Source organism: Myotis myotis, unplaced genomic scaffold, assembly GCF_014108235.1.
Source record: "Myotis myotis isolate mMyoMyo1 unplaced genomic scaffold, mMyoMyo1.p scaffold_m19_p_17, whole genome shotgun sequence".
NCBI lineage: Eukaryota > Metazoa > Chordata > Mammalia > Chiroptera > Vespertilionidae > Myotis > Myotis myotis.
The window spans coordinates 362,056-379,520 of record NW_023416321.1 but is presented as its reverse complement, the minus strand read 5'-3'; the positions used below and the strand labels follow the sequence as shown (position 1 = coordinate 379,520).

Sequence of the window (17,465 nt, the reverse complement as noted above, 5' to 3'; positions counted from 1 at the left end):
GCCGCCTCCCTGTTCTAGGGCGCAGGGCGGACCCGGCGCGGGTCGGGCGGCCGCTGGGGAACCCGCCGCCGGAACGGAGGGAGCCGCCGCGAAGCCGCCCGGGTAGGTGCTGCGCGCGCTTCTCCCAACGCGGGTTTGGGGGCGCGCCCGCCGCCCACCGCGTGGCTCCGTCTCCCAAAGGCCTTTGTTTCTGGCCTGGACGCAGGGGCTTTGATCCCCCTCCTCCCGCCCTCGGAGGCCGTTTGCATGGCAAACGCCTGCCATTAAAAATACAAATCAAACCCAACACAGTCAGGTCTGGAGAAAGGACAGCCCCTGGCTTGCGCGGCGCCCCTGCTCTTGGAGATGGGGTGGAGATGGGGTGGGATGGGGTGGCGGTGAGGCAGCGGCAAGCTGGGCCGGCGTTTGCATGTGAGAGGGGCCCGGCCCAGGGCGGCCAGCTGGGCCGACGGAGCTCCCGCAGGCCCTGGGCACGCGTCCTCGGAACTGGGCCCCCACAGGCTCCTGGCCGTCCTGCTGGGGCCGTGGGAAGCGGGAATTTCTGGGGGGTGTCTTAGGGACACTTCCCTGGACCCCGCTCCGCCTCCTTAGGGGGTTATGGCTGCAGCCTCACGGGGGATGGAGGTGGAAGGTGTGTTTCTGGGGAGTGTCTTTGGGACACTTCCCTGGACCCCGCCCCCCCTCCTTGGGGGGTTATGGCTGCAGCCTGGGGGGGGGGGCGGGGGGATGGAGGTGGAAGGTGTGTGTCTGCGGACCTGCTGAGTGGTTTTAATTAGACCATTGACTGTCCTATTAACAAAGGACGCGGTGGCCAGGCCAAGGGTGGTCCCCTGGCTGCGCCCTCTGGCCCTGCGCCCGCCTCTGCCTGGCCCCGGTGGAGGGCTTTGCTGCTCCGGGGGCATTTGGATGGGAATCATTGGAGTCTCTGTGCCGCAGGGCACCAGGCCACGGATTCACCACCCCAAAAAGCAGGGAGGTAAGCAAGGCCGGCCTGGAGCCCACCCAGCCGAGGTGAGGCCTGGCTCTCCCTCCTGCAGGCCAGGCCGGCTGGGTGGCTGCCACAGGAGGAAAGTTCTCGGGGCTGTAGGCGGGGCAGTGGGGAGAGGCCTGGGAGGTTGCAGGGGGGTAGGGGGTGAGCTGGGTCTGTGAGGCCAGGTGTGTGCCACCCAGGCCTCCTGCTTTGTGTCAGGAGCAAGTCTGAATGGGCAGCGCCCTGCCCTCTGGGGCCCTCTGCTGGGGCCGCGGCGGGAGGGGCAGCCGGCAGCTGGGGCTTTGCCAAGTCTGGGAACACGAGGAAATCCACGGGAAGCTGGCCGCCAGGTTCCTCCTCCCCCACCCCCAAGGCGGGAGCAAGGGCAGGTGCAGCCCCCCCGCCCCGCCCCCGTCCTGCACCTCCGGAGCTCTGTACCTGGTGCTCAGGGGACCCTGTTGGGCGTGTGTGGTGGTGATGGGGCGGTGTGGGGGGAGTCTGCCAGGTCCCAGTCCTGTCCCTTAGCGCCTCCTGGCTTGGACCGCCTGGGTTTCCTTGGAGGAGACCTGCCGTCCAGCCTTCACTCTCCCCAGCCGCCCCTCAGTGTGAGACCAGGCCCGGCCGTCGGCCCCCCAGAGGCGGCGTCCAGACGCACCCTGACAGTGACACGTGTAAACACACCCAAACACAGCCCTGGAGCGCCGCAGCCACTGCTTACTCGGCACTTTCCCGGCGGCTGGGCTGCACGGGCTGCGGGGGGCAGGTGTCCTTGGGGGAACGGGAGGCAGGCTCGGGGCGGGCGGTGCCTGCAAGCACCGGGCAACCAGCCCCTTGTGAGGCCCCACTGGAGCTTTTGTTGCCAAGCGGGGCCATTCCAGCCACTAAGCCACCTGCCGTGGTCCTACAGGCAGGCCCTGGGGTCCTTCCTCGGGCAGGATGACGAGGCCCAGTGTGGGTCGCCCTCTGCCAGGGGACCCCCCCCCCGTGTCTGCCTCAGAGGGTGGGCATAGCCCCCCAGAGAGCAGGCTTCCTTGCCTCCTCCACCCAGACTGGGCAGGCCGCACCCCCCCATTCCTTCCCAGATGTCCCTGGGGGTCCTCGGCCTTCCTCCAGCCAAGATGGGATGAGGGCCTGGAGACTTCCCTCACCCCCGGGGGTTCCAGGCATCTCCCCACCCCCATATCCCTTTCACAATAATAACAATCACACCGTCGCTGATAAAGAGGGAGAAGCTGGCCTGGGACACTCCTGCCCGTTTACGAAAATCTCGTCCATCGAACCCCAAAGGGCCTCTGGTTTGATAACCTCACACAGCCGGCACCTGAATCCTCCTTCCCCTGTGAGCAGCCGCCTTGCATTTAGCCTCAAATCACGCTCCGTGTTTAACAGGCACCTTCCCCGGCCGTGGGGGCGGGGCAGCCTCCTGACCTGGTTGGACAAACCAGCAACCAGGGAATGAAAGCCCCCTTAGGACGGAGGGGACCCCACTGTTCATCTGACTTCAAAGTGTCCCTCCCCCGGATCTGGTTGCCTTTTAAAACTTACAGCCACATCCCCAAGTCTCCTCGAGCCGCCACGGCCTGCAGCGAGGGGAGCAGCTGCGCCAGCCTGCAGGCCCCTGGCTCAGGCCTGAGCCAGGCTGTGGAGGAGGGACTCAGCCCAGTGCCCAGGGCCCGGCCATGCTGGGGGGATGTGGCCTGGCCGGCTCCTGACCATGCGGCTTCCTCCAATCCTGGGCCTGGGAGCTGCCCGCCCCTCCCGGACACCTGAGCCCTCGGTGGACCTGTTAATGGTGGAGGGGCTAGGACTGCAGGCTGGTTTGGTGGGGGCGGTCCCCTGCCCCTGGGGGGGGGGTCTGAGAGATCGTCACCATCCTCTCCCCTCCAAAATAGGCCTCCTCCCAGCAAAGCTCAAGCCCCCAAGACAGAGACGTGGTCAAGAGAAGGCTACCCCCGCCAGGCTAGCCAGGTCCCAGCCAGCACCTGGGGGATGGGGGTGGGGGAGGGGGGGAGGCTGGGACTGGCGATTCTGACCTCACCCCTCCCCAACCCAGTTCCTCGGGGGCACTAGGGAAGGCCCAGATGAAAGAAGCCACCCCCACATCTGGGGCAGAAGACCTCATTCAGAGAGTGGGGAGGCGGGGGGAGGGGGCAGCCCTGCCTCCTGGAGGCTGCAGTGGGCTGAGGCCGGCCTCCCCGGGTGGTTCTGGGGATATTTGGTTCTTTTTTCCACCTTCTTACTCCCGAGGCAGGATGCAAACCCCAACTCGTGTGCTGGCCATGGGGACGGTGCTGACGGTGGGCAGCCACATGCCTGGTTTGGGGGGGGGGGAGGCTGAGGGCGGGTGGGGGTGCTGTGAACCCTCCAGCCCCTCCTGGGCCTCAGACCACCCTTTCCCGTCCCACACGTTCCCTACCTGCTGGGCAAGTACACACCACGTGTAGAGCCTCAGCCAGCCCACCTGGCCTTGGCCTCTGGGTCTCGGCCCCCGAGCTCTGATGGGAGGAATTAAGAGTCGATTTTTGTCAAGAAATTGTTTCTAATTTGCCCATTGACTAATGGCCCAGGGAACAATGGAGACAGCGCACATCGTCTGGGCCCAGCTCCGGGCTGCTCTGGGCCCAGGCAGGGCGTGTGGTTGGAGCGGTGACTAATTCACGATTTTATGTAACCCGCCTGACACCCCCTCCTCGTGTGAAACACTGATTATTTCAGGGTTCCAGGTGGCAGGAGCAGAGGCACCTCGATCTGCCGCCACTTTCAGGGCACAGGGTGTGGGCTCCAGGGCTGGGGAGAGGTCCAGGGGGGACAAGGGCCCCCAGGCTGTGCACGGAAAGGCAGGTTCTCTGGAGAGCTGGTGTGTGGTTGGGTGTGCATGTATGTGTTGTACACGTGTTTGAGCATGTGCATGCATGTTTGATGTGTGCTTACAAATGAGACTGCACGCAAGTATCATACGTGTGCGTACCCGGGTGTCAGGGCACAGTTGGCTGCACGGGCATCCGTTGTCTTCTCCTCAGACCAGGGGTGGGTGTGCAGGGCCATGGGGGTGGGAGAGCGCCCCTGGCTGCATTCCAGGCCGGCCCTGCGCCGCCGGGCTGGCCTGAGGGGAGTCCATCCACTTGTGCAACCCCAGGCGATGGGATTGCAGAGCCCTGGCCAGCCCTGCTCCGTCAGCCCCTGTCTCCTCGGCCTCTCCCTTCCCCGTGGAAGGAGAGCCTGCTGCTCCCCACACCGTGTTTCTCAGAAATTAAAAACGTTTGTCCGCTCAGGACAGCAGGGAGAGTAAGAGGCGGCCGGAGGTTTCCTGAGGCGGGTGGTGTGCTCAGCCAGACATGCCCGAGGCCGCCTGCTTCCCGTCTTCGCGGGGAACACGGGAGCTTATTTTGGTACCACGGGAGCTGCTGAGCGCCGCCCGCCTGGGCAGCTGCCAGCCCCGGCGCATCCAGCAGGCCCGTCGGCAGCTATTGCTGTAACAACTGTTTTGAAACAGCACTTAAAAAAAAAAAAAAGGCCCGCTAGATCTGCTGTGAGTGACGCTGAAGGGAGAGGAGGCCGCAGGCAGGGAGATGTGGCCTGGCCAGGCCCATGCACCCCCGGCCGCCAGGCCCACCCCTCGCAGCAGCTTCTCTCTGATGCCAGGCAGGAGGTCAGGGGACAGGACCCAGGGTTTCTGGGAGCCAGTTCTCACCCCTAAATCAGGAATCAGGTGAGGGATGCCAGCAGCAGAGCTGGTGTGGGGGGAAGGACGGCCTGACCCCTGATGTCCTCTGCAGCCCCATCTCGCGAGGAGGCCGGGGTGGGCCATCAGCCAGGCTCCAGGACCCTCAAGCAACCTTGGGGGGGGGGTGTTGTGGCAGGATTTGGGGTCCTGGGGTGGGGCTTACCAGAACGGCGCCACACCCCCACACACTGGTAGAGTGGGGGCTGGAGGACCCCGCCCCTCCCCCACGGCCCTGCCGAGGCTGGAGCTCCCGGCTCCGCTGCAGGGCTGCCAGGTCGCTGCGGGGAGCACCTGCAGAACCCCGCAGGTCGCTAGGGTGTTCTCTCTCTGGGATGGAGAACGTTTCTCTTTTCTTATATTAAAAAAAAAAATTGCAAATGGAATTTGAAAACAAAAAATAAGGTTCCTAGGCCAGAAAACAAGCTCATTGGAGAACTCGCTTCCAAAGAAGAGTAGGAAGCGCCATCGGCGAGAGGCACCCTGCGGGGCCGGGCCTGCGGGGACTGCGGGAAGCTGGCGGGGCCCGGGGCGCACGGACCGGGCAGCCTCGCCGCGCCAGGCCCCGGAGCCGGGAGGCAGCGGGAGGCCGCGGCGTGCGGCGCGATTTCTCCGGAGCCGGGCCGGGCTGCTGCCTCGGGGTGCGCGGGAAGCGGGCCAGCTCCTCCGTAGCCGCGGGGTCGGGACCCGGGAGATCCGTCTCCGCACACTCACCCGCCCGGCAGCTTCACCCTCTGGAGGTCCCGGCCGAGCCCGGCGGCCGCGCCCAGCCCCCGCACCCACCCCCGGCCGGCCCGGCCCGCACCCGGACCTAATCCAATCGCCGGCCTAATGAATAGCCGCGCTAATCGCATCTCCGGCGCTTCAGGGGTGGATGCGCCGCCTCTCTTCCCGCGGCCGCCGGGGTCGCTGCGGAAGGTGCAGCGCTCGGGACAGGCCAGCGGCTCCCGCCACGCGGGGCACGGTCCCCGCCGCCAGGTCGGGACGTCGCCGGAGCCGGGACTGCAGTCCGCGCTGCTGGTCCTGCGCCCAGGCCTGGCCCGCGGAGCCCTGGCGCTTACCTGCTAGCCCCGGGCTCTCCGGAGCCCCCCCCGCGGCCCAAGCCCCCCGCCCCCCAAGTCAGAAACGCCCGCGGGCGAAGGCCGGCCGGGCCGAGCGCCCGCTTCCCCTCTCCTCCGGGTCCCTTTGATCCGAGGGCTCTCCCCGCACCTTGGCTCCCGGGCCGCCGGGTCGGCCCGCGGGGGTCCTGGAAACGGTCCCCAGCTTATCTCCTTTCATCCAGCGGCCTTGGGCCGCCTTGAAACCGCGGAGCCAGTAATTGCTTTTTTCAGGAGGCCTTGTGCCGACTGGACAACAGCCAATCAGCGCCTTGTTTACACTCGGTGATTGACAGCCTGCTGGCGGAGTGCCAACCAATCCCCGCGATCCCCCGGGAGCGGGCGGGGGAGCCGGGATAGGAAGGAGACAACAGAAGGCCTTGGCTTAACCCCTTCGTGTCGCCACCGGAGTGAGTCGGTGGAGAATTTCTAACGCGTGTGCCTATGTTGGCTGGCATCTAGGTTAAATATGCTTTTTTTTTTTTTTTTTTTGTCCTCCAGAGGGGGAGGCAGAGATTCACATGTAGAAAGAGGAGTAAAAGTAATGTATCCATCGCCACTCAGACATCACCTTGACTCCCAAGAATAAATAGCATTTCGTTGGAGAATATTTTTATTTTTTGTGGGTTTTTTTTTTGTTGTTGGAGAATTTTTTAAAAGTGGGTTGCATGTGATTACCATGAAGATAACGGTTCAGTGGCTCTTTTTTAACTGGCGCGATAACTTAGCAGAATTTCAGGAGAGTGGCAGAGAGAATACTATGCAGGGCTCTCACTCCGCGCATATCAAGGTGGACATATTTTTCTAAATCTAGTTGCAGATGAAAAAAGGGCAATCTTTGTCTTGGCCATAAATCCTCGATTTACATTTTGATCGGTGCTCAGTTGCAAAGTGAAGTCGAGAGAGACAAAAACGGAGGGTCCGCAGACAGATGACAGGACTCGCCCCCTGGGGCCTACTTCCCGAGGCGGGGGGGGGGGGGGGGGGGGGTGGAGGAGTAGACCAGGTAGGCGACTGTGGCGGTCGTGCTCCCCAGGCCAGGGATGCGGGTGTGTGTGTCCGAGCAGGCGGAGGTCTCAGAGTGTGGAGGGCCGGGCATCCCGAGGAATCCTCTGTGCTTGGAGTTGGGGCCCACCCGTGCCTTGATCAGCCACCTGCCAGACGGATCCCAGGTAAAAAAAAGCATCTGCTTTAAAGGGTGTTGCTCTTTCTTCTCCTGGACTCTGTGCACCAGAAGCCAAACGTTAGACCTACTGATTACATTCACACACACACACACACACACACACACACACACACCCCACAAAAAAACAACCCCCCTCTTCTTCCCCCCCGCCCCCGCGCGGACACGCGCTCCCACTCGCCCCTGCTCGCTCTCCCGCCCGCGCCACCACATTCCCATTCAGCAGCAACGATCTGCGCAGAGGGAGCTGCGCAGTCGCCCGGCTTGAATTAAGCGCCAACGGGCTCGGTAGTAGCCCTGCTGCTCCCTGATTGGCAGCTCCCTGGCCTGGCGCCAGCCTATTGGGAGGCCTGTTTACGCGGAATGAGTGGCACGAGCTCCCGGCCGCGGAGGGCCGCGCGGCCAATCAGCGCGCCGGCTGCTCGGGGCTGAGTGGCACGAGCTTATTAGTATGCAGGGCCTGTGGCTGGCCGCGCCGGGCTGCGGGGTTGAGAGCCGCTCTGGATGGGCTCGCTAGAGTCGTGGTGGAAGCGCTGCATTTACAGTGCAAGTCAGCACATTGAAAATACCAATAGGAATACAAAACAAAGTCACATTTACTGGGTTCATTGTATTGCATTCAATTGTATCCAGGACACAGCCTCCAGTAAGTAACTGAAATTGCTTTCATTTTTTTGGTATTTTTGTTATTGTTTTATTTTTTTTTTTATTTTGGCTTTGGGGATTTACATTTTTAAGCAAGAGAGAATCAGGGTTGCGCTGTTAAGAAATATATTATCTCCTCCCTTTTAAAAAATCCGTTAGAATGTCGAGCAGGTTTTTTTTTTTTTTAAGATGGACAATCTATAAGAGCGATTTTTTTCCTCTGAAAAATTTTATCGATCGGTTTTAACCCCCCACCCCCACCCCGTAACGCGTCCTTGCTTTGCTCTGAGCGCTTGTTGTCTCGATCGACACCCAGCATTAAAAATAAATAATCGCGACAGGACAGGGACCGTCAGGCTGGCTGCGTCCCACGCGAACCGCGCGCGGGCGGCTGCGGGCTGACCGTCGCCGAGGTCCCGGGCGCCGCCAACGCGCGCCGGCTCCGGTGGCACCACCAGCGAACCCCGATTGCTTGCCCCCCCCCCCCGTTCCCCTCCCCAGAGCAGACCCGGTCGGCCCCGCCCGGTCGCTCCGTGGTTCAGGGAACCGGCCGGCTGGTGGTGGCCCAGGCCGCTGTCCAGAGGGGCTTTGCGGCTTGGTGCGGGGCGAGGATGGATAATGGCGAGATTTCCGGGTTTCGGTTTCCAGAGCCTAATTCATTGGGGGGTGGGGGGGCGGTGAGGATGGAGGAGGGAGCTGAGCAAGGCCAGCGCTGCGGGGTCATTTTCACCGCGCGCGATCCCGGCAGCGAGAGGGGTTCGGGCCACGGCCTGCGAGGCGGGGTCTGCCGGCCGCTGCGCCCTGGAGCGCGCCGGGGCAGCGCGGACCGTCTCCCGGAAAACCGGCGGGGGGCGGCCGTTTCGCAGGGAGCGGGTTCTTCGGCGGCGCCCGGCCTCCCGTGCGCGCCCGGCCGCAGCCCAGCCTGCAGGCCCCGCGGATGGCGCCGGGGGAGCCAGACCGAAAGGGGTCCTGGTCCTCGCGGAGGCTGAAGCGAGGGCGGGTTTTGAGGGGCGCAAGTTAAAAGCAAAGCAAACCTAAGGGATCCCACATCCTGGGCCGCGCGAGCCGCGAGAAGAAGGGACGGTCGGCTCTGGAGACCTCGCCCCGCCACCGGGTTCCGAGATTCGGTTCTTACAAAATGCCCTCGTCAGCGGACCTCGGGCGGCGGGGCCCTGCCGGTGCTCCGTTTAGATGGGCCCGCGTCTCCGTCCTGTGCGGCGGCCTCCTGGGGTGGGGGTGGGGGACTCGGACCCTGGGACCCGCGGGTGGCTGCTCCGGGGCTCCGGGCCCAGGCCTCCGCGGCCGCGCGCCCCGCCCGCTCCCTGCCCCGCTCGGGTTCCGCAGGCCTCGGGAGCCGCGCGCTGGCGGGCGGGGAGGCGCGGCGCAGCGTCTCCCCGGGAGCAAAGGACACAAAGAAAAGCCCGCTGCAGCCGGGCCGGCCTCGCCGCGGCAGGAGGGGCCGCAGTAACTCACCCCCGTTTGCGTGGGACTCCGGCGGGCTGGCGAGGAAGGGCCGCGCCGCCGCGATCCGCCCGCGGGACGTGGGTGTTAAAATTGCCGCTGGCAGCGGAGCCCGCGTCCGGAGAATCCGAGCAGCTCGCGCGCTCCGGACAATTTTGAAAATTTTTTATTGGAAACGGAGAAATCTCACAAAACAAAAGCGTGGCGCGCACTCGGCCCCCGGGCACGCCGCCCCTCCGGCCCGCGGCGCCTTTGAAGCCGTGGGTTCCCGACCTCCCTCCCCTCTTTCTTTCCCTTTGTCCCGCCCGCGCCCCCCGCTCCCGCCTCGCGGAGGCCCTGGCGGCCTGGCGCGCGCGGCGCAGGCCCGAGAGACGGCGCGCCGAGTGATTTGTTAGACCCGGGGACAGAGCCGGCGATCCCGGAGGAGAGGGCGCCCCAAGCCCCTTTGTATGAACTTGAGAGACAAGGAGGACTCTGTGTGTGGGGCAGAGGCTCCCCGAATAAATATTAAAGAAGCTTATCAGCTGAGCAAATATGTATTCACTTAATACATTATGTTTTCGGTTATAGATTAAATCAGGCACAATAATAGCCAGCAAATAAGACGTGGTAGCTCCCGCGGCATTCCATGTTGCGATTTAAAATGGCATTCGCGACACAGGGAACGTCTTCATCGCTTTGTTGTGGCGCTGGGACAGCAACAGACAGCACAGCTTTTCTGCAGAGTTCACCACGCAGACCACTGCCCGGCCGCCTCCCTTTTGTTGGCGGTGATAGGAAATGGGAAACAGCGCGGACTCGGACGGCGAACCGCGCCCGCTCTGAGAAGCCCACGTGGGCGCAGCGTCGGCCGGTTTGCTCCGCGCTCAGCGTCTGAAACTGTCCCCCGTGTAGCCTCGGCGTGGACTCTCCGCTTAGGGAGGGGGCGAGAGAGGAGGGAGGTGGGGGCATTTGTACGAGGCCCTGCCCGGCGACGGGGGCGAACGACGGAAGCCCGGGGTCTGCTGGGACCCCGGCGGGGGCGAACGTTGCCCTGAGCCCCACTGAGTCTCCGAGGGCCGAGCTGGGCGCGGCAGACCCCAGGTCCACGGGCCGCCCGGCGGGCCGCGTGGAGCCCGGCGCCGCTCCCTAAGCCCAAAGAGCGGGCGCTGAACGGGGGACCTCCGTGGCTGCTTCGGGGCGTGGAGAGAGGGAATAATTTCTGACGCTCAACGCGTTCCCTCCACCCAAAGCCCCCAACCCGCAGAGGAAGACCCTGGGCGGATCGGATGGGGGGCGGGGTGATTGTTCTGGCCTCGCCAGGAAGCTCGGGGCTCGGGGACCGCGGGCCGGGCACTGCGGCGTGGCGGCCCCGGAGACGCGGGCGGCGGACGCCAAGCCGGGGCTGGAGGGAGCTGGCCCGGGGTCCTGGCTCGGGGCCTGTTCCGGTCGGAGCGGGGGGAGGGGGCGGTGAGTTCAAAAGAACGAACTGGAAAACGCATGGGGGGATGGGAAAGAGGAGAAACGGAAGGTTATAAAAAAAACTCCTGAGTTACAATCAATAAAATTACTCGCTTAATTAGCACGGTTACTCGGCTAGGGGCGTGCAGGGGAGCTGGGCCTCGCCGGGAGGGGAGAGGGGGCCCGCGAGCGACCCCGTCCTTCCACGGAGACGCCTCTGGGCGGCGGGGGAGGGGAGAGGGTGTGCGCGCGAGTGTGTGTGTGAGTGTGTGCGCGCGTGATGGCTTCGCAGATTTGGGGTTTTATCACCCCGCGGAGCCAGCAGCCCTTTGCCGCGGCGCCCTCGCCGCAGGGACCCGCGGGGACGCGAAGGGGAAGCGGCGACGGGTGCGCTGGGCTCCCCCGGGCTCCCCCGGGCCGAGCGTGGCCGGGACGGTGCGTGTGCGCGCGGGGACCCGGGAGGCGGGTGGCCCAGCTCGCGTGCGTGCCGTGGGGCGACGCGCCGTGGGGCCTGGCCGTGGCTCGGGGCCGCAGGGGGCTGGGGGGTCGGGGGAACGGGCCGAGCCCCCAGTCACCGAGTCTCCTCTGCTTCCCTCCGCAGACTATGGACCCGCACGGCGGCCGCCGGCTCGGCGCACGGCCGCCCGCCGAGGAGCCCAGCCCGCCGGCCTGCTGACCGGCCCCGCCGCCGCCGCCGCCGCCGGTGACCCGGACGCCGCCTCCCGCGCGCCGTCCGCGCGCCGCCCGCGCACCGAGTCGCCCCCGGGCCCCGGCCGCGCTGCTCCCGGGAGGCGGCGGCGGGCCGGGGCCGGGGCCCGGCATGGATGGCCGCGACTTCGCGCCGCCGCCGCATCTGCTGTCGGAGCGCGGGAGCCTGGGCCACCGCAGCGCCGCGGCCGCCGCGCGCCTCGCCCCGGCCGGGCCCGCCGCGCAGCCCGCCGCGCACTTCCAGCCCGGGAAGTACTTCCCGTCGCCGCTGCCCATGGCCTCGCACACAGGTCAGTGCCGGCGGAGAGGGCCCGCGGGGCGCGGCCGGGGTCGAGCCGGCGCCCGCCCTCCTCTCTCCCGAGCTCTCGCCCGGAGCCTTCGCTTTCACTTCCCGGCTCCGGCCACGGCGGCTGTCCCGGCGCGGAGCGAGGTCTCCCGGCCCCGCGGCCGTGGAGACGGGTCCTCGCGGGTCGGAGTGGCCTTCCCGGTGCCCTCTCCACGGGGCAGCCCGAGGCCGCTCAGAACGGCCTGGCCTCCTGCGCCCGCCCTGCGGAGCCGCAGCCGCGGAAGCCTCCCCCTGCGGCCGCAGTCACAGCCGGAGGCCTTCCGGGCCGGACAGCGAGGCGCTTTCCGCGGGGACAACACGGCTGTTGTGACGGGGGCGGAGGGGGGGAGGCGCGGTGGCCCCGGGAGGAGGGCGGGGGCGCGGGGCGCGCGTTCCTGGGGCTGTGGTGTCAGAGGAGCAAATCCCGTTTCTATAAAAAGCCTGGAAGTGTCAGGGCGAGAATGGGTTTGCAGGGGCGCTTCTGCTGGAGCGAGTGCCTCCGGGATCCCCGCTCCGCCCGCGGCTCCGGGGGATTTCGGTGCAGGCGAGTTCAGAGCCGATTGGCTCCCAGAGGAGAGAGCGGGCGCCCCTCGCTTGGGAGGGAACCCTCCGGGAGGCTCCGTGCGGCGGGAGCTGGCCCAGGCCTCCGAGCAGTCCCTCTCTGGGGTGGGGACGTGGGTTTCCCGGTGGAGCTGGGTCCGAGGAGGCGCCGGGCCGGGCGCAGGGGCAGCTACCTCCCCGAGATCCCGGAGGCCCCTGGCCTGCCCCGCGCGTTTGCAGTGAGCGCTGGGGCCCGCGGTCACCCTGGAAGGCTGGGTGGCTTGCGTGGCAGTTTGTTCTGAACGTCAGCAGCGCTGGCCTCTGGTTGTTGCTAATTTGGCAGGAACAGTTATTCTTGCTAGCTTGATGAACTGTGAATACTAATAAAATTATATCAGCTTTAATGGGATTACAATTAGTGTGTGGATTAAAACGGAGGGCAGAGTCTGGCCAGGAGGGGCCGTGTCAGAAGGAGCCGCCATCAGGGAGAAAAACGTACATTTCCTAAAAAGAAAAAAGAAAAAAATGCGGGGCCTGGCTTCATCACCAGTGGGCTGTCAGCATCTGCAACGTGAGGAGATGCAAACAGTTAGCCGGGTGCGGAGGGCCAGCCTCCGGGCTTGGGGGACCGGCCCTGATCCCGCCAGCCCCCCCCCCCCCCCCGCCCCCTGCCAGCTGCCCTTTCTTCTCTGTCTCCCTCTTCCTCCTTCCTCTCCCTTCCTTTTTCCTCCCCTGCATGTATAACTCGAAAGAGAAAAAGTACTCGCCTGGGCTGCTGCTGATTTAAAAATCTCGGCCCCGGCTGCCCCTGCGGTGGGGACAGTCTCCCCTGCCCCGGAGATGCTGCCCGCCCCGCTGGCCCAGGCCCCGCTGGGGTCCGAGGGCAGGGGCTCACCGGCTGCAGGGACAGTGGCCAGTTTCCCCCTCAGCCCCTGCTGCTGGATCCAGGCAGGCATGGAGGCTGAGCCTGCAGGTTGGGGGATGGGGAGGCCATGACTGCCTCTCCCCCTCACCCCCCTAGCCCTGCCCTCCAGCCTGGCAGGGACCAGCACCTTGAAAACAAGGGTCTGAAAAGCCCTCGGCATGGCTCTCCGGGTAGCACACGGGCAAGCCAGGGCCATCCCTTGGGTGGCGTGGCATGGCTGGGTTCCCCTCCCTGTTCCCCAGCCCCTGCCGCCCGGTCCTGCTCAGCCGCCATTTCTCCTTGGGGCCCGTCTCCACGTGCAGGCACCACCGAGTCAGGTGGGAATGTGGTCGTGTGGCCCAAACCATTGTCTTGCTCATTGCTCGGCTGACCACGTGGTTCTCGGAGTCTTGGGCCCTGGAGGGTTTGGAGAAACGGGGTGGGTGCCGGCCTGGTCCGTGTCCTTGACCTGAAGGCCTTCCCCATGGGCAGGGTGCCCCAGAGGGCGCTGGGGGTCCCCAGGGCACCCTGGCGGGGAGGGCCACGTGTTCCACCCCCTGGGGACTGGAGAGACCTATTGTGTGACGGACAGTGTGTCCAGCGAGAAGCATCTGCCACTGAAAAGGCTTTGGAAACGAGCGAATGAGTGGGAGCCGGAATGTTGTGTCGGTTTCTGAAATTTAGCGACATCGTTGTTTTAAAAAAAGAATGATGCCCTCAGCCACTTTGCGTCGGTCTGTATTTCTCTGTGATCTGGTGTAGAAAGAACCAAGTCTCGTTAAGTTAAAAATGGGATTTTTTACATCTCGTGTCCGGATTTCCAAATGGCCAGTGAGGGGGACTTCCTGCAGGCCCCTCCCTCTGCCGGCCGCTCCCTGCCTGGGGTCGCTGGGAGCTTCCTCCCGGTGGCCAGGCCAGAGCTAGGGAGTGGGAAGCAGCCCAGAGACACAGCCTGGGGTCCGAGTCCGAGGCCGCTCCTCCGGCAGGGCCCCGGCTGGACCCGTCCGTCCGCTCTCCCCGTCCAGTCCCCAACCCGTGCTCAGCACGTCTGCCCGAGGGACCTGGTGGGATGTGGGGCTCCGGGCCGCTCCTGCCGCGTCTCCAAAAATGAAAGTGCCCGTGGCTTTTTCGTGGGACGCAGGGTTTTGTGGTAAAGAGCTGTTGCAGGCACCTTGTCACCAAAAGGTGCCATTAAAATGCTCGGAATCCTTATTTTTAGGGCCGTGTTAGAGTCTGTGTCTAATGCAGATGGTCTGGAGGCAAAGCTGTGAAATCTAAGGGGGGAAAAGGGAAGATCGGCTAGGCACCAGCCCCGGGTTTCCATCGGGCGCGGCAGCCTGGCCTGGGAGAAGCCGTGCCCCCTCTCCCCGGGGCGGCTCCCATCCTCCACCCTCTTCCTCGTCGGCCTTTGAGAATCACCGGGTCTCCCCAGGGGAAGGCGCCGGAGGTGGCCTTTGAGAATCACCGGGTCTCCCCAGGGGAAGGCGCCGGAGGTGGCGGGCCGTCCAGCAGGACTCTGAAGTCTGGCTGAAGGTGGGTCCTCTCGGCCTCTTCTCCTGCCCCTTTTGGGGTGTGAATGGCCGGGCCTGCAGCCAGGCCCCCTGGGCTGGGGCGTAGGCGTAAACAGGGGGCTAGTCCCTCCCAGAGGGAGACTGCAGGCTTCCGTCTCAGAAGGGAAAAAAGACAATTTCCTGGTGTGAAAAGACCCTATCACAGGGCTCCCCTCCCTCCCCTTCCATATTTTTTGTAAAGGGAAAAAAATACATTTTCGTAAATACCTCATTAACTCAGTGACACCACGGAGTGTTTCTGCAACAGTTACCAACACTAAGTAGGTGTGAAAAGAGTTACTTTCCCAAGACTCTACCCATCCTGCTCCGCCAGTGACGGAACCAGACTTCAAAGCGGCTGCGCCCAGCGCCCAGCGCCCACCCCGCGCCCGGCGCCCAGCCCCCAGCCCGGGGTCCAGCGCCCAGCGCCCGCCCGGGATCCAGCGCGGCTCCGGCCCTGCCAGGCTGCGGCCGGCTCGCCCGCCACCAGAGCCATTTTGGGGATGTGTGGGGTGTTTCTTTCCTCCGTGGGGCTTGTGCTGCCCCGATGTCTGATGATCCCTTTAAGGATTTTCCTATAGGAATATCCAGGTCACGTGAGGAACCAGCAAATTCCCGGCGAAGCAGGGCGTGGCCGTGCCGCTGCTCCTGCCCCTGGAAGCGCCGCACCCCCGGGCTCCCCGGTTATTCTTAGAAATCTCCCTCCTTGGCTGCGAGACGGGGTTCAGCAGCCGCACAGACAGGACACAACACATAGGAGGCTGTGAGCATAACATGGATGAGGCTAAAAATACCCTCAGAAACACACATAAAAAAGCCAAATCCAACAACAGAACGAGCTAAAAATATTCCAGGCTTTGGCAAAGAGCGCGGAGTTAAATAAATTATACAAGAGCCATTCATGGGAGCGAGTCGACTTTCTCTCTTACGGGAACTTGGTTCAAGCTAATAAAAATAATAATTTACTAGCCACTGAGCTTTGCATGCGTTTAAATTTAATTGGTGGGGCTTCTGGCATTTGTCACTTCTTGGCAATTAGTGGGCTTGCCCTGGCCTGGGGCGGGGTGGGGAGGTGGCACCTGAGCTGTGGGCCCCGAGAAGCAGGGACAGTGTCGCCCCCCCCCCCCCCCCCCCCCGGGTTCCAGGGCCTAGGTGCAGGGCAGGGTGCCCACGAGGCGGAGGAGGAGGGAGGGTGGGCAAGGACAGGCAAGGCGCGGCGATTTAAATTTGATAAATGATGCTACACCTTTAAGAGTGTGTTTTAACCATCAAGATACACTCCAGCAAGTTGATAGGATGTTCACTGTCAACTTACATATGTCATCGGAGCGGGCTGTGAGCCTAAGGACCGGGTGGGCGGGCGGGCGGGCGGGCGCGCGCTGCCTGCTGGGGCCCCAGGCCGGCCTCTGTCCCTGGTGTCTGGGGCAGCGGGCAGATGAGGCCGGACGGAGGGCACTGTGGCCTGGATCCTTCCTCTCGGGAGTTCCCAGGTCTCCCCACCAAAATAAGAGCCCCAGGCGGCTCAGAAAAACCGCTGCCCTGTGCTCGAGGCCGGAAGCCGGCGGCTGGGTCCCCGCAGGCAGCACAGGCCCCAGCGCAGCCGCTTCCCAGGAGGCTCAGCTTCCTCCCTGCGCTCGGGTCTCAGCCCCTCCTGCTCCAAAGGCCCCCAAATCCCTCAGGCCGCCCAGCTCCCCAAGGACTACACTTCCCAGAACGCCCTGGTCCACCTCCGGAGCCTGAGCCTGGGAATTCCCAAGCGCAGACAGAGGTCAGAGGTCAGCCAGTGCCACTGGGAATGAGGGCTTTGGGGGGCGCACCCCGCCCACCGGGGAGAGGCCCGGAGCCCCGCCTGGCTTCCTCCCGCCCCTAAATATCGGAATAGAAGCCCCGGCAGATGGGAGCTGCCCCCCCCCCCCCCCAGCACACACACCCCCCGTGTGGCAGCTGCCTTGGTTGCCGTGACCAGACCCCTGACCTCAGCCGCTGCCACGCCTGCCCTCTGTCAGAGGGGCCTCCTCAGGCCCTGCCACCCTCTCACGGAGCTGGCCCTGGGGGGCACTGGTGTCTGCCTAGGGAGTCCCCTGAGAAAGTCCAGCTCGGCCCTGGGGTGCCCCCTCCGCAGCCTCACACCCTCGGGGGGCTGTGGCGCCCTCTTTGTGGACGTGAGGTGACCAGCCAGTGCCCATCCTGAAGACAGGCCGCCTCAGGACAGAGGCCCCTCTGCAGGACGGCGGGCACTCCCCTCCCCCGCCCACCCCACATCCTGCCCATGGGGGCTGCCCACGTGGAGGGCCCCCCGGGAGGCCTCGGCCCTGCTGCCCCCGCGTTGCTGCCACCCCAGGGCTTCTGGGCGCACAGCTCGCACCCTGTGGGGTTGGCGGACGGGTGGCTTGCTCCCCGGTTCCCTGGTCTCCCCTGCTCCTGGGGCTGCCATGCTCCCCCGGGCACCGAATTACAAGTAAACAGCAAGACCCAGCCCCGTGTCCGGAGGCGCTGCAGCCGGGCCTGGGAAGCCGGCGTGGGGCCGGTGGGGCCGGGCGGCTCTGCGCTGCCCGCTGACGGTTTTATGGGATCGTATACCATCGAGATCACACGGCCCTATTAGTCAGTGGGCCGCCCTGCTGGCTGTGATGTATAACACGACCGCCTCCCTGGCCCCGAGCAGCTGCCTGAGGGTGGGGCCGGGTGGGGCCGGGTGGGGCGTGGGGCCGGGGCCTGCAGTGGGTCAGCGGGTCTGCGGCGGGTGGGCCGGTGGGGAGCGCTCAGGGCCCAGGCAGGAGCCGGGCAGGCGGCCTCGAAGCCGCCGCAGCTGTCCAGACACTCGGGTTGCGATGGGACCCGCTGGGCAGCCCTGTGCTGCGTTTTGTTTGCACCCTGACTCGGGGGTGGGGGGGCGGGGAGGAGCGGGACAGACAGGTGGG

At 65.1% G+C, this 17,465-nt stretch overlaps 1 protein-coding gene across 3 annotated transcripts in view; it reads left to right on the top strand.

Moving 5' to 3' along the window:
* The first annotated feature begins 11,228 nt into the window (after window positions 1–11,228).
* Window positions 11,229–17,465, top strand: part of BAHCC1 (BAH domain and coiled-coil containing 1) — a 45,125-nt gene continuing 38,888 nt past the window's right edge. For 2 of the 3 annotated variants that reach the window (XM_036342169.1, XM_036342166.1), the window contains exon 1: window positions 11,229–11,515. In XM_036342169.1, coding sequence (XP_036198062.1) covers window positions 11,338–11,515 — 178 coding nt within the window. In that variant the 5' untranslated portion in view covers window positions 11,229–11,337. The remainder of the gene's footprint in view (window positions 11,516–17,465) is intronic. The other variant, XM_036342167.1, reaches the window with a different exon arrangement.